This window comes from Acytostelium subglobosum, assembly GCF_000787575.1.
Source record: "Acytostelium subglobosum LB1 DNA, scaffold: scaffold30, whole genome shotgun sequence".
Taxonomy (NCBI): Eukaryota; Evosea; class Eumycetozoa; order Acytosteliales; family Acytosteliaceae; genus Acytostelium; species Acytostelium subglobosum.
Window position 1 is genome coordinate 109,592 of NW_012236503.1, and position 13,609 is coordinate 123,200.

General features: G+C 42.5%; 9 protein-coding genes across 9 annotated transcripts; 4 read left to right on the forward strand and 5 right to left on the reverse strand.

Annotated features, from left to right (window-relative positions):
• Positions 1-778: 778 nt before the first annotated feature.
• On the reverse strand, positions 779-1,364 carry SAMD00019534_110270 (hypothetical protein; the record flags this gene model as incomplete). The annotated part of the gene is made up of 2 exons (XM_012893680.1): positions 779-963; positions 1,259-1,364. 2 exons carry the CDS (start codon positions 1,362-1,364, stop codon positions 779-781), a joined length of 291 nt encoding a protein of 96 aa, XP_012749134.1.
• A 1,768-nt stretch (positions 1,365-3,132) lies between these two features.
• On the reverse strand, positions 3,133-4,365 carry SAMD00019534_110280 (hypothetical protein; the record flags this gene model as incomplete). The annotated part of the gene is made up of 2 exons (XM_012893681.1): positions 3,133-3,354; positions 4,114-4,365. 2 exons carry the CDS (start codon positions 4,363-4,365, stop codon positions 3,133-3,135), a joined length of 474 nt encoding a protein of 157 aa, XP_012749135.1.
• A 913-nt stretch (positions 4,366-5,278) lies between these two features.
• On the reverse strand, positions 5,279-6,460 carry SAMD00019534_110290 (hypothetical protein; the record flags this gene model as incomplete). The annotated part of the gene is made up of 3 exons (XM_012893682.1): positions 5,279-5,330; positions 5,522-5,775; positions 5,867-6,460. 3 exons carry the CDS (start codon positions 6,458-6,460, stop codon positions 5,279-5,281), a joined length of 900 nt encoding a protein of 299 aa, XP_012749136.1.
• A 732-nt stretch (positions 6,461-7,192) lies between these two features.
• SAMD00019534_110300 (hypothetical protein) lies at positions 7,193-8,182 on the forward strand (the record flags this gene model as incomplete). Its single annotated transcript, XM_012893683.1, has 1 exon — positions 7,193-8,182. The coding sequence occupies one exon, from the start codon at positions 7,193-7,195 to the stop codon at positions 8,180-8,182; it is 990 nt and encodes a 329-aa protein (XP_012749137.1).
• Positions 8,183-8,208: 26 nt separating this feature from the next.
• SAMD00019534_110310 (hypothetical protein) lies at positions 8,209-9,150 on the forward strand (the record flags this gene model as incomplete). Its single annotated transcript, XM_012893684.1, has 1 exon — positions 8,209-9,150. The coding sequence occupies one exon, from the start codon at positions 8,209-8,211 to the stop codon at positions 9,148-9,150; it is 942 nt and encodes a 313-aa protein (XP_012749138.1).
• Positions 9,125-9,448, forward strand: SAMD00019534_110320 (hypothetical protein; the record flags this gene model as incomplete). Its single annotated transcript, XM_012893685.1, has 1 exon — positions 9,125-9,448. The coding sequence occupies one exon, from the start codon at positions 9,125-9,127 to the stop codon at positions 9,446-9,448; it is 324 nt and encodes a 107-aa protein (XP_012749139.1).
• Positions 9,449-10,165: 717 nt separating this feature from the next.
• On the forward strand, positions 10,166-10,357 carry SAMD00019534_110330 (hypothetical protein; the record flags this gene model as incomplete). The annotated part of the gene is made up of 1 exon (XM_012893686.1): positions 10,166-10,357. One exon carries the CDS (start codon positions 10,166-10,168, stop codon positions 10,355-10,357), a length of 192 nt encoding a protein of 63 aa, XP_012749140.1.
• Positions 10,358-10,722: 365 nt separating this feature from the next.
• Positions 10,723-12,122, reverse strand: SAMD00019534_110340 (hypothetical protein; the record flags this gene model as incomplete). Its single annotated transcript, XM_012893687.1, has 3 exons — positions 10,723-11,150; positions 11,232-11,466; positions 11,547-12,122. The coding sequence occupies 3 exons, from the start codon at positions 12,120-12,122 to the stop codon at positions 10,723-10,725; spliced, it is 1,239 nt and encodes a 412-aa protein (XP_012749141.1).
• Positions 12,123-12,228: 106 nt separating this feature from the next.
• SAMD00019534_110350 (hypothetical protein) lies at positions 12,229-12,741 on the reverse strand (the record flags this gene model as incomplete). Its single annotated transcript, XM_012893688.1, has 2 exons — positions 12,229-12,465; positions 12,553-12,741. 2 exons carry the CDS (start codon positions 12,739-12,741, stop codon positions 12,229-12,231), a joined length of 426 nt encoding a protein of 141 aa, XP_012749142.1.
• Positions 12,742-13,609: the final 868 nt, after the last annotated feature.

A 13,609-nucleotide genomic window follows, 5' to 3' on the forward strand; every position in this document is an offset into this window, starting at 1 on the left:
TTCTTTTCTGATTGATTGATTGTGTGATTGATTGATTATGTGTATGTATGTATTACTAGTGATTGATTGATGAGTGGGAGACAGTGTCGTCTTTTCATTACCATCTTTGAGGTACTACCGTAAGAATTACATTTGCACTTGCACATCAACTGGGTGGGAATGGGGAGGGCATACCGGCCCATTACTCGGTGCGAACCGATCACTGAGTGCAAGCCCTGGGTAAAAGTCTCCCCAAAGCCACACACCTCATGAATAAAGGTCGTCAAGTAGGTCTTCAGGTCGAAAACGATGAAGTGTGTGCGTGTTTTAGTTTTTTGTTTGTCATCACTGTCCTGATTTGGAATCTGTGGTCTTTGATCAGTTCATGTCCATCCATGTATTGTTCTACATCCAGCCTATGTTGAGGACATGTTGGCGTTGCTTGGTAACATATACTACCATAAGAATAGAAGGTTATTTGTACAAGTACATGTACATAATGTTATTATTATTTGTATATATTATATGTTCTTGTTTTTGTTGGATTTATTAATATTAACATTATATGATAAATGCTGATTGAATGAATCCAACAAAAGTATTGTCGATGGTGATGATGGATGTGATGTGAAGTGTTGGGCCTATCAGTACATGAAGTGAACTATCTCGATACTGGCTGCTGCCTTTGCAACAACAAAGGGGTATTTGATATTATGATTTGATTATTATGATGTTATTGTTATTGTTGCTGTTGTTGTTGCTGCTTGCTGCTGCTGTATTATCATGACATGAAATGAATTTACTCAGTCTTGTTGAAGAGATGAGCCAAGGTCTTGGTTCTCTTGGTCTTCATGTATGGGTAGATGACATCCTGATGATCGTGATGTGGCTCCAATGCGCACTTCAATCCGTAGAAAGTGGCAAACATAGCAGCGTAGTTAATGAACTTTGAGGTTGGGTCGTTGGTGAATGGGTTGAAGAACTCTGTTTTGTTGATCAATATGTTCGATCGAATATTGATTGATTGATTGTTGATTGAGTGATGTTAGTTACATTATCATCATCATCAAACTTGAATGTCTCATCATTGTTGTTGTTCTTCAATATATCCTCGCTCGACTTGTGTGTTGAACAATGTCAAGGTTGATGATCATTCTGTTTCCTCATTGATGTGAATGAATGAATCACCTGTATATCTGTTGCTGTTGCTGCTGTTGTTGTTTCTACGCTGCTGATGATTGATGTGATGCGAATGAATGAATGAATGATTGAGACATACCGATGACTCTTGAGGCGTTTGATGGGATTGTGCGGGCTCCCTGCATGACGGGTGGGACCTCAGAGACAAAGATCTGCTTGAAAGCAATGACGAATCTAGCACTCATTCTATATTATTATATTTGATAGTCTACGAATCAATCAGTTAGTATCAATCTTGATCACATGTTGTGTGTTTGTTGATAATCATCAATAACATCATCATCATCATCGTCGTCATCAACAATTATCAATCGCAACATCTGTATATATCTTCATATGTATGTTATATATGAATATGTGATATTTACACTTTAAGTTATATAAGTATGGTTAAGGTTATGAATGAAGACGTGACTTTGTTGCCAATTAATGAGTGAGAGATAGTAGGAGTTGATGAAAAACCCAAAAATCACACACTAATTCAGAAAGCATCATGGTGAACTCTGCTCATTATCGTGTTTCGCAAACAACCACACACACGCAATAATTACAAATTGCCCGGGCTTTTATTTTCAACTGTGAAATAGTATGTAATTGGAATAGTTCCAAAGATAAAATTTATATGTATTTATATATATATGAAATTGAATAATCACTTGATTGAGTGATTGAGTCATTGATTGAATTTTCTCGACAAATCTAGACATCTGGTCCTCCAAAGTCATTTGTGTATCTAGAATCAATGATGATGTTGTTATCCAATTTTTGATGATAGTAATGGATGGGCTTGACCTCTATCTCCTCGGTCATGTTGTGGTATTCCTGATCCACTTTAGTTGTTAAACAGATATTATCTTGTTTTTGATAGAGTGATTCTTGGGTTTCCAAATCATTGTTTGAGGGTTGGCAGAATACAATCCAAGGTAGAAAGAGAAGAGTGCACACCATATTGATCCACCAACCCAAAGCCAATATAAGACGGAAGGATTGAATTTTTGATCGGCGGGATCATTGTCTGTCCAAAAGTAGCAATATTGACTCCTTTCATAACTTGATTGACAGTTTATAGCTTCCAAATGAGCAAAGTGTTTGATTGAGGGGAAATAGACAGTGGGAAACAACGTCAACAAAGTACCAAATGTCCACCAAACCTTTAACGGTCTATCAAAGCTATGGGCCAACTCTGATTCTCCAAATTTCACAACTATCAACGCTATAAGTAATAGGAACCAGTTGACCATACAGAGTGACATGGCCACCAGTGTTGGTGTAAATGTATATTTAAGTTCATTATAAGGTATGAATTCCTCCTTTGATAATTAATTAATAAATACATATGTATTGATTAAATCAAGTTAAGAAATAGGTGGGAGTAGTATAAGTATTATGAAAAGTATCAAAAGATTGTGGTATTTAATTCATTGAGAACCTACATTGTCATTATTTGTTATATATACTCCATACCATCCATAATAACCAGTATAGTATGTTGGACTCCATGGAGTTTCATACCAAGGAAGGAAAAATGTTACAATTAAGAAAGCAAAATTATTAATTATAGTGACCAAAAGAAAATTATAATTGGGTTTCTTCACTTCTATTAGTATTATTTTTATTATTATTATAATTATTATTAAGTATGATTATAATTATTAGTATAAATATATATATATATTGATTAATTATTTAATTTGCAAGTGAATGGTTGTTGATAGACGATCTAGTAGTTATCTACAAGGATACTAATGTGTTGGATTGTATTATTTATTGATTGAGTTTTTTACAAGTTTGGATTAATAGAGAAAGTCAATCAGTGATAGATATCTGTCCTCTCTTTTTTTGTCCAAGTAAAACTAGTTAGTCTATAGATTATCAATGATGAAGTTGTTCATCATATTTTGATGGTGAAGGAGATGACTGGTCTCTAGCTTTCTAATCATTTTAGGGTCATCTTCATATTCTCCAGGATTTAAGATGAAGGATCATTCTCAATGGTCGCGTTGAATGTGTTGGTGCCATCAGTGGGGAGGTTGGCCACAAGGTTGGAGTAGGTGAACGTCGTGTATCTCGGGCGACATCTACGACCTGTCCTTCGATCCGGCCACACCGGCACTCCTCGAGGCCATCGTGTTGTTTGAGGATTATCCACGTTGCGATGATTGACGGTGTGCTCATGGGCCCGGGGTCGTCACGGCTTCAGGCTCGCCCATCACCAGGACTCAGCGTCAAGGTCGGCTTGCTTGCTGACAACTTTTATTCTTGATTAATCACGCCAAATTTAGTGCCATGCTCGTAGACCACTTTGACTGATTAGGGCCTGCTGGATGCCTCCCAACGTTGTGCCGAATGGAGTTGTTGACTGGGCCCTACCAGTGAACGGACCATCCACATTGATTGGGCAATCTGTCTGCGCTTGAGCCCTGAGACCAAGATGTTTGTATCTCGCTTGGGTTGAGGTTCTGCAACATTGTGATCGACTCCTCTACGATTGATGCAGCAAGCTCGCGGTCCTTCATTGTTGTTGAGGTATGGGTCGGTGGAGTTGGGGTAGGGAGTGGCGACCAGGCCGATCGCGTACTTAAGGTCGAGGATGCGAGTGACCGACTCGTCGATACGCGACTCGGGAACGACTCCTTCCTGCACGAGCTGCAGGAGGATGGTCAGGAACGAAAAGTCGTCGGGCACCATCGACATGTCAAAGCCGGCGTTGAGCGCATCTCAATGTCCTGCCACGTAAAAGGCCAACTGGCCAGCCACACTGGGGGTAGCAAGCGGACCGCACGCCCTCCTGGACCAACAGCTCATGATCCACCGCAACTTCCCTGCCATCGTTTGCTGCTGCCGTCGACACCGGTGAGTCCTTCGCCAAGATCAACACGGGCGAGGTGTGCCCATGCATATGGTCCCAAATCTGTAACTGAAGCAGCACCATTATCGAGGCGACGTAGGGGTCTCACTAACAACTAACCCATTCACAATCAATGATTGATTGAGTGATTGGATGAAGTGATGGACAGAGTGATCATGTGATGGAGAGATTGAATGAGTGAACATACATGAGGGAGCATGGTACCCATGTAGATGTAGTTGGCACCGTGAACAAAGTCCATTCCTTAGATCATTGGGACGATGTTTGACTGATCTTGAGGGCATGGTCAGAGCTTCTATCCAGTTGGTAGCATTCATTTAGAGGATCACATTGTTGATCACAACATTGGCCGTTGGTGTGTTGAGATAAAATTGATTGATATATATAACTGATTGATTGATTGATTAATTGATCAAATGAATTGATACAACTAACAACTCAAACTTTTATCACGAAACTTCACTCAATCAATCAACTTCACACTTAATTAATAAAAGCCCGGGCTTATATTCTAGTCAACTAGGTAGTTTTGGAATAGATCCAATCATTACTATTTATTAATTAATTGGTGTCTGAAATCATTATATCATATTTGGGAATGGAGTAACAGAGTGATTGAGTAAATAACTACATCTCTAGACATCCTCAATTGGGTGTACTGCATTATCATTGATGTTGGTATCCAATTGTAGATTACTGTGAAGGAGAGGACTCATCTCAATCTCCTCAGTCAAGTTGTGGTACTCCTCATCGACTCCTGTAGTTAAACAGATCGGATCTTCATTTTGATTGAGTGATTCTTGGGTTGGATCCATATTATTGTTAGAGTGCTGGGGATGGCGTTTGAGATAAAACCATCGTAGAACAGTTCTGAGTGCACCAATTACCGAACCAGCCACCCATAGCCAATATAATTCGGTAGGAGCGAATGGATGATTGGCAGGATCATTGTCTGTCCAAAAGAAGCAATATTGACTCTTTTCATAGCTTGATTGACAGTTTGTGTGTGGATAACTCATCGCCGCTGGCTTTGCAACATTCCGCAGCTGGCGCTGCTTCATTTCATACTTCAAGATTCTTCTCTTTATAGTTTTATATACTTCAAAGTAATTAAAAAAGGTATCTGTATCAACAATTGTAGTAGAAATAAAGTTTTAAAGTTCAAAATAATAATAATAATTAATCCTAAATTGAGGAGGTAATTTTCCTAATTCTACTACAATTCTACTTTCAGTACCTGTCACCGCCATAGCAGTGAGCACGATGGAAAAAGAGTATCTGTCTAATCAATGTAGAATTATAGTAGAATAGAGTTTAGAAGTTCAAAATAATAGAATTAAATTAATCCTAATTAAAGAAGGTCATTTTTGTAATTCTACTATTATTCTACTTTCGATACCTGTTAGCGCTGTAACAGTTTGCACGCACAAGAGAGTTACCAGGAGAGTACTCAGCACGTTGGTCAGCACGTACTTCCGATAGTTCACACACTGATCACCAAAAGTGATGGGTTGGGGAAGTGTTTGCCTTGGTTGGGGAATATATTTATTATCCACCCCTTCCTCTTCCTCTTCCTCTCCCTCTTCCTCTTCCTCTCCCTCTTCCTCTTCCTCTCCCTCTTCCTCTTCCTCTCCCTCTTCCTCCTCCAGCGGGAGCTTGTGCAGGACCTTGAGCTTGAGCTTGAACTTGAGCTTGAGCTTGAGCAGGAGCTTGAGCTTGAGCTTGAGCTTGCAATGGATGGGGTGGTGCATTGGGATGGCGAGCCCTAATGTGTCTGCAGCGAGCACATTTGTCTGCAACACTCATTCCTGTTCCTACACCAGGTTCGACCCAGCCAATGCAGAAGCAACCAGTGCATGCAGGAGCTGGAGCAAAAAGTTGGGCTGCTTGAACCAATGGCGCGAGTGGATTTAACCATTGGCCGAGGTGGTTTCCTTGATGTTGTTGTTGCTCATGCTGTTGCTCATGTTGATGCTCATGTTGTTGCTCATGTTGATGCTCATGTTGTTGCTCATGTTGATGCTCATGTTGTTGAGCCTGTTGTTGAGCCTGTTGGTGCTCATGTTGTTGAGCCTGTTGTTGCTCATGTTGTTGCTCATGTTGATGCTCATGTTGGTGCTCATGTTGTTGCTCCTGGTGTTGAGCCTGTTGGTGCTCATGTTGTTGCTCATGTTGTTGAGCCTGTTCTCTACTTCTCAACCAGGCCAGTACAGTTCTTATAGCTGGTCCGCTGAGCTCACTTGGTATCCTCACGTAGGGCTCATTGTTGTTGTTGTTGTTGTTGTTGTCATCCAATCTCTGACGCTTATCATTTGATTTGGAGCCCACCAAGGTGTTCGCAGAGCCATAGAAAACTCTGGGAGGCACCCGAATGGTCACCTCCCTGAGTCTGAAGGAATTGGTCATAGACATCGGGATGAAGTCGCTTTAGGTAGTTCATGATCTCTTGGAGATGTTTCGTGTTAGTATTCTTTACACTATAGCATCCCTCTGAAGAATTGAATGAAGACATTGCGCCGATGTTGTTTGTACTTACGATCTTGAGTTGGGGCGGTGAGTACCTCTTGAAGAACCTCATCAAATGGAAGACCATTTGATGCAAGTAGGTTGAGTTCGGCCAATCGTGATGACCTCATGACGAGAGACACGAGAGCTGCGCGCTGAGCAAGAGTGCCATTCTGATAGGCAGGTAATGCTCGAAGAGCACCGAAGACGAGTTCGTTCATGTATGTAAAGAGAATTATGTACAAATGGTTGGAATAGAGTAGAGTGAGGATATAATAATGTGAGGGATAGTGGTTGTAGTGATGTTTAAGTGAGAATTATGAAAGGTCTGAGCATTGTGAGTGTGGTGAAGATTATCAGCGCGCCAAAATTGGTAAATAAATTAATTATATCTAATTAAACAATTTATCTCTAACAGATATAACATGTCATTATTCAAAGAGTACTATTGGGACGAGAACACGGAGTTCAGAGAGCGTCACAAAGCATACATCAAACAAAAGGTAAGATGTGAATGCGGCTTCGAAGTCGGTCGCACCAATCTCAATCGACACAAGCAAGGCTACATCCACAAGCAGTTGATGGCAAACAAATAGGTTCAAAGTGATATAAATTAACATCTCAGTGTTAATATATAGAATGAGTAGATCAACAAGAGACATTGGCGGCAGACTGAAGAAGACGGGCGTGACTGAGATCAAGCTCACTGGCAACTACACCAAAGCAGACATCGAACGAATCGCGCAGCGAGACAGCAACACGCTCCAACGATACGGCGCCAACGCAAGGATAGAGGTCGTGCTCGACTACGGCAACCATCAGTATCGATCGGGCAAGTTCACCAAGGTAGGCGAGCCGATCATCATGTTTGATCCTCACGAGTATGATGGTGCGCCGATCGCCGAGCCTGACACATTCAAATCGTTCTACATCTACGTACATCAAGCAAAGGGCAAGGCAGGCGGCTGCGACGGTAAATGGAATAACTGCCTTTACCATTGCCTCCACGATGCCTACCCAGACCAGGTGACAGAGCACTACGGCAAGCCATCACAGCTCAAGAAGGACCTAAAACTCAATGTCGATCAGAAGGTCTCGATCAAGCGGATCCCAGAACTCGAGGACAGACTCAACATCAGAATCAACGTCAAAGGTGATCATTGCTATGCCTCTGCCTCGAGAGCAACCAGAGAGGTCAACCTGATACTAACAAATGGTCATTACAAACTAGACAAGGAAGGCACCTATGCAGGCAAGGGCATCAGATACACGCGATACAACGAGAGGGACGTCTACATCAAGCCAATCGTATTCAAGTATCTCAAGGGCGATCGGGTCCAGCTCTACGATGACGACGAGTACAGCACCATCACATTGCAACAGTTTATCGACAAGAAAAGGCGCAAGTACCAAGACAAGTGCGAGTACATCCGTATCCTCTCGGGCATGACCCTGGAGGAGACATTGGACTCGTTCAAGGCCGACGCTGACATGCTCAAGGAACACACTAACGGCGTCATCGACATGTACACAACTGGACAGAACATCAACAAAGCAGCGATCAAACTGTTCCTCTCGTACAACAAGACTGTCAAACCAGAGCCTATCGGTCAGATGGAGAGTGGATAAAGAAGTCAGCCTATGGCCCATTGATGATGGCAATTCAACATATAGGAGCTCTCTACAAGTATGACGTCGCTAGGATGTATGCCTCCATCTTGAGGAGCAGTGGCTTCATGATCCCAATCAAGTGCGGCGAGTTCCAGCATCTGACCGACGAGGAGCTCAGCGCAATGAGAACCATTCCATTCGGTATCTATCGCGCAACGATCAATGGTACTCATGGCGCCTTCAAGCACAACAAGAACGATTACTACACTCACTATGACCTCATCTTTGCCAAGGAGCTAGGACTGACATTCAATCTCAAGACTGGCAGCAAGGCCAATGCGCTCATATACGACAGCAGCTGCAGGAAGTTTGGCTCCGATCTATTTGGCAAGTACATCGATCAGGTTCTCGGCTGGATAGATGCTTGTGAACCCAAATCTAGACTAGAGGAGTTATGCAAGTGTCTCTATCAACGTCTCTGGGGCGCTCTCTCCAAGCGCAACAAGACCAAGCAATGCGCCAACATGGAGTGCGACGCAGAGGTGATAGAGACCAGCGATGGACAGAGAACGATCAAGCACATTGATATCAACCTGGACGAGGACTACTCAATCGATCGCATCACTCCAACAGCCAATGGAAGCGCGATGATCAAATCAGCATGCAACACCGACATGTTCGACACGCCATTCGCTCGCATCATGCCATTCATCATCTCTCGTGGTCGCAAGATGATTGGAACGATAATAAAGGACGACATTGACTGCATCAAGCGCGTGCACACCGATGGATTCGTCTCGACCAAGCCATGGACTGGCAAGCGGCTCAAGCGATCATTGGAATACCCCAAGTTGGGCAAGGAGTGTGGCGACCTGCGATATGAGGGCTATTGTCCCGATGTCATTGTCAAGAACATGACCAAGCCAGTAGGAGAGTTTGAAATATGGGCTAATATATATAATGGCAGCAACGACGAAACCGACTGAAGAACTTCTCGACGATGTAATATCATTGGAGTCTGACAATGAGTCGTTCGATGATCCTGACGACATAGACTCTGATGACGAGGACAAGGGTCCTTATGTCTTTCGGTACCTGAACAAGAAGGACCCAGCAAAAGCATTGAGACAGTTGAAGCGATTGTATAACTGTGTATTGGTTGATCATCGAGAAGAACTGGCGACATTGCAGAAGGAGAGGAACCAATACAAGGATAAACTTAACAATATTATTGTCGAGCTGTTTGCCATCTACAAGAAATATGGCTTGTCACCAACATTATAATCTCTACATCCATCATTATGGACGTACAGACAATAGACAGTAGGGGCAACAACAACAACAACAACAACAAGAAGACATACATGCAACAATACTACGAGGAGTACAAAGTAAAGTAAGGACGACATTGACTGCATCAAGCGTGTGCAAACCGATGGATTCGTCTCGACCAAGCCATGGACAGAGAAGACAGGCAAGAAATCACTTGATTACCCAAGTTGGGCAAGGAGTGTGGCGACCTCAGATACGAGGGCTACTGTCCCAATGCCATCGTCAACAACATGCTCAAGCCAGTTGGGGAGTTTAAAATATAGATTACTGGATATGGAAGAGCTGATCAGACGATATGGGAGGGACCCAATGGCAATCGGACACTATCCCGGATATCAAACATATTCTGAAAGGAGTGAAGGATCCAGGCTACAATGCAACCGTGGTTGAGAGGAACAGACAGAAGCACCTCATTGACAAATTCCGTATTACTCAGAGGGCAATTGATTATATGAACGCTCTGGACAGACAATTCGATTATCTCAAACAAACAATAGCCAAGATTAATAATCGGTTGGAAGATATATCACCATTCCATCTGAATACGAAACTATTGTCTATCACCGGTGATTGAACCAATAAATAGGTTAATGTCCGAGCTAACTGACAAAGATTTCTTAGAATGTGATCTAAGCCGACCATAGTAATATAATCTGTACTTCCATTATTATGGACGTACAGACTATCGACAACAACAACAACAACAATAACAACCACAAGTCATACATGCAACGTTACTACGAGGTGTTCAAAGAGGAGATCAAGGCCTACAACACCGAGAGGATACCATACGCTGTCTGCGGCAAGTTGATCTCGCGGCACTTGATGAGGAAGCACGAGAGGAGGGTGCACAGTGATTGATCTTTATTATAGTTTGAAATCGTCGGCAGCAGGATAGCTCTTGTTGGCATACTTGCCATCCATCACCTTGGCCGTCAGTCTTTGCTTCCCACCGACAGTATTCAAGTGTAGCGTCGATCGATAGTAGTGTTTGACTTTAGGTACGTGGAATAGACAGACAAGACCATCTCTTACTTGGCTACTATTGATTGATTGACACTCTTGAATGATGTGCTCTATGATGTTCGCCTCGGAAATGCCTTTATCAATAACATAGTCATTTCCTGTCTGAAATAGATATGTCCTCCTTTGACCTTTGACACTGTGATCATTGATTGGAGTGTATGTGTTAGTGTATGTTGTCTCTCTCTCTACATGATGTCGGACTATAATACAAACCAGAATCGAATGTCATAGGTCACATTCTCAGGGTCATAGCCAACAACCTCACCAGGCCACCAGCTCTTATAATCGTCGCCTTCTTCGTTGGTCATTGCCGTTACCATCTGATTCAACTTGAAGGCAGTTGGGCGTGGTGGATGAGACAAGTCGTCAGGCTCCAGGCCAAATGTAGATCGGAAGGCAACGTCGGCCATGTAGTTGTTGATATGGCCCTTGATGTGTTTGTTGTAGTTGTCCTCATAGAACTTCCTCGAGTGGCTCACATAGCTGGCAAGTGCTACTCCATCCTTTCGATAGATCTCAATGAGCTTGGTCATGATCATATCCCTGGTCACCTGTTGCTTGCATATCTGTCCAGGTCGTCTCTGTTTGTTGGATGCCTTAATGGCTGTGTTGTTGGAACCATGCTTGGCTGTAAGGTTTGGGTTAACAATTAGTCCACAATGGTCGCAGAGCATTGAATGAATAGTGATAGTACTAACACATGGCTTACCTTCAGATGCAATGTTACACAACATCATTAAGCAGCCGTACAGCTCCATATATTCGCCAGAATGATGTATGAAGATGTGAAGATAAGAGGTAGGTTCAATGTTGTAAATATTGATTAGCAATCTGCCAAACCTCTCACACAACACTCTCCATTGATAGGACTTGATGACAATGGTGTGATCGAGTAGCAAGATAACCAACTTGTATATCATCTCCCAGAGTCTAACTACATTGGCCTTTTTGTTGTTGTTGTTGATGATAGTATTAGTTAATGCACTCAATCAATCACTCACTTGGAGCCTGACGATTGTCTTACTCTCTCAGTTTCATCTTCAATGAGATCTGTGAGTCCATCTTCCCTCCTGACCATGACTGCAAGCAATTGGAGACATTGATGAAAGGTAGGCTTGGCTTGACTGAATCGATACTGTGCAGGCATTGGTACTGATTTGCCACGTCTCGTCCAAACAGTACCCTCTGGCTTCATCTTTAGGTTGCATCGCTTGAGCAAGACGCTCTCGATTGTCCTCATTGAGTTGGACAGGACATTGTCGACCTCGACCAAGGCGCCAGAGTGATTGCCCACATCCAAGGCGGTGCGCATGCTGTCGATCGACAGGGAGTGTCTCTCTATCTCATCATCGTCGACCTCATTGTCCTGGATATCTTCCTCATCACTGCTGGTCATGGAAAAATTGTCATCATCATTGTTCTCGTTGTCCTGGTCAACATAATCGTCGTCATCTTCGTACTCGTCAACATAATCATCGTCCTCATCATCGTGTTCCTCGTCCAGATCCTGATGGTCAACATTGTCTAATGCCATGGACCTACTGTCCACAAGATACTTGATGAAGAGCTTGAATAACTTCTTGATCGAGCCTGGTATCATGAGGTCTGGTATGTACTGATCAAGCTCAAAGGCAACACCATAGATTGGACGATGTGCGAATCCTTGGCGCTGTACTGCCTTCTTCTCTTGACTGCTAACTTGGCCCTCAGTCAAATCTAGATACTTTGTCTTTGACCATATCTCTCTTGTAGAAGTCTATGCCAGAACCAACATATCCAACAGTCCTCCTAGTGCACATGCACCTGTAGCACTTTATGATGCTGTTGCCACTGAATATGTCATACATCCCGAGCAACTTTACACAACAACTAAGATCGTTGGTTGTGACGAAACGGATGTTGTATTTGTATTGCCTTCCGTCTCTTTCAGATCTGAACCAAACCTATGACATGAATGTGTAAGTGTCAGTATGATTGATTGATTGATTGATTGATTGTACACTGGATATACAACAACTAACGGAACTTACAAGGTATGGCTTTGGCAGAGTGCTGAGCAATGTAGTCACTGGTGCAAGGTCGTGGATAAGGTCATTCAGTGATATGGACAGTATGGCCTCGCCAAACGGACGCTTGGCCTCGGCAGCAGTTTTACCTGAGATGGCTGATAATGTTGTCAGTTCTTGAAACTTCCTGCCACAGTCTTTCTTGGTCATCATACTCCCCTCCCCATTTCACCTTCCCTCACAATCACCACAATCACTTTCCTTCACCATCTCCAACTTTCACTCACCCCCAAATCAGAACTTTCACACCACTTTCCAAGTTGACCAAACATGAATCTCGCTTGCAAAAGCAAGTGAACGATAGATGCTTATTCTATTGATAGATTTAATGAAAAGGAGGTCCAAACTGTTGGTCTCTCAAGCCATAATTTGAGGGTAAAGGAGTGGACTGGTCTCTGTCTTTTGCAACAATTTAATGTCTTGGTCATATTCATCACAAGGAGTTATGTTGATACTGCTGTCTTGATTTGAATCTAGAGTTGATTTGGTTTCAACATCAAGGTTTGATGGTGGACGATTGACACCATACCAAGGTACAAAGCTAAAGATCACTGTTAATATAGCACCAGACATCCACACCCAATAGCCAGCAGATGGTCTGAAACGATGAAGTGAAGGATCACTCTCTATCCAGAAGTAGCAATATGTATTCTTGACCATACTTGATTCACAATGTAAAGCCTCTTGATGTCCAAAATATCGGAATGTGGCTGCGAAATACAGTGTCGGGAACACAGTGACCAATGTACCAAGTATCCAAAATACTTTCAAAGTCCTATCAAACTTGTCAACATTCTCTGGATGTCTGTTTTCAATCAGAGCCAATACATTAAATAATGTAAACCAGATTATAACAGATATTGACATTGCCAATAATGTTGGTAGGAAGGTATTCCTTAGTGCTCCATATGGTATGAGTTCATTCTTCATTCATTGATTCAATCAAATAAAGTGTTGGAAGTGATTAGATACTTTTGAAAATGATTGATTGACAATTGATACATACATTATAATCTAGATA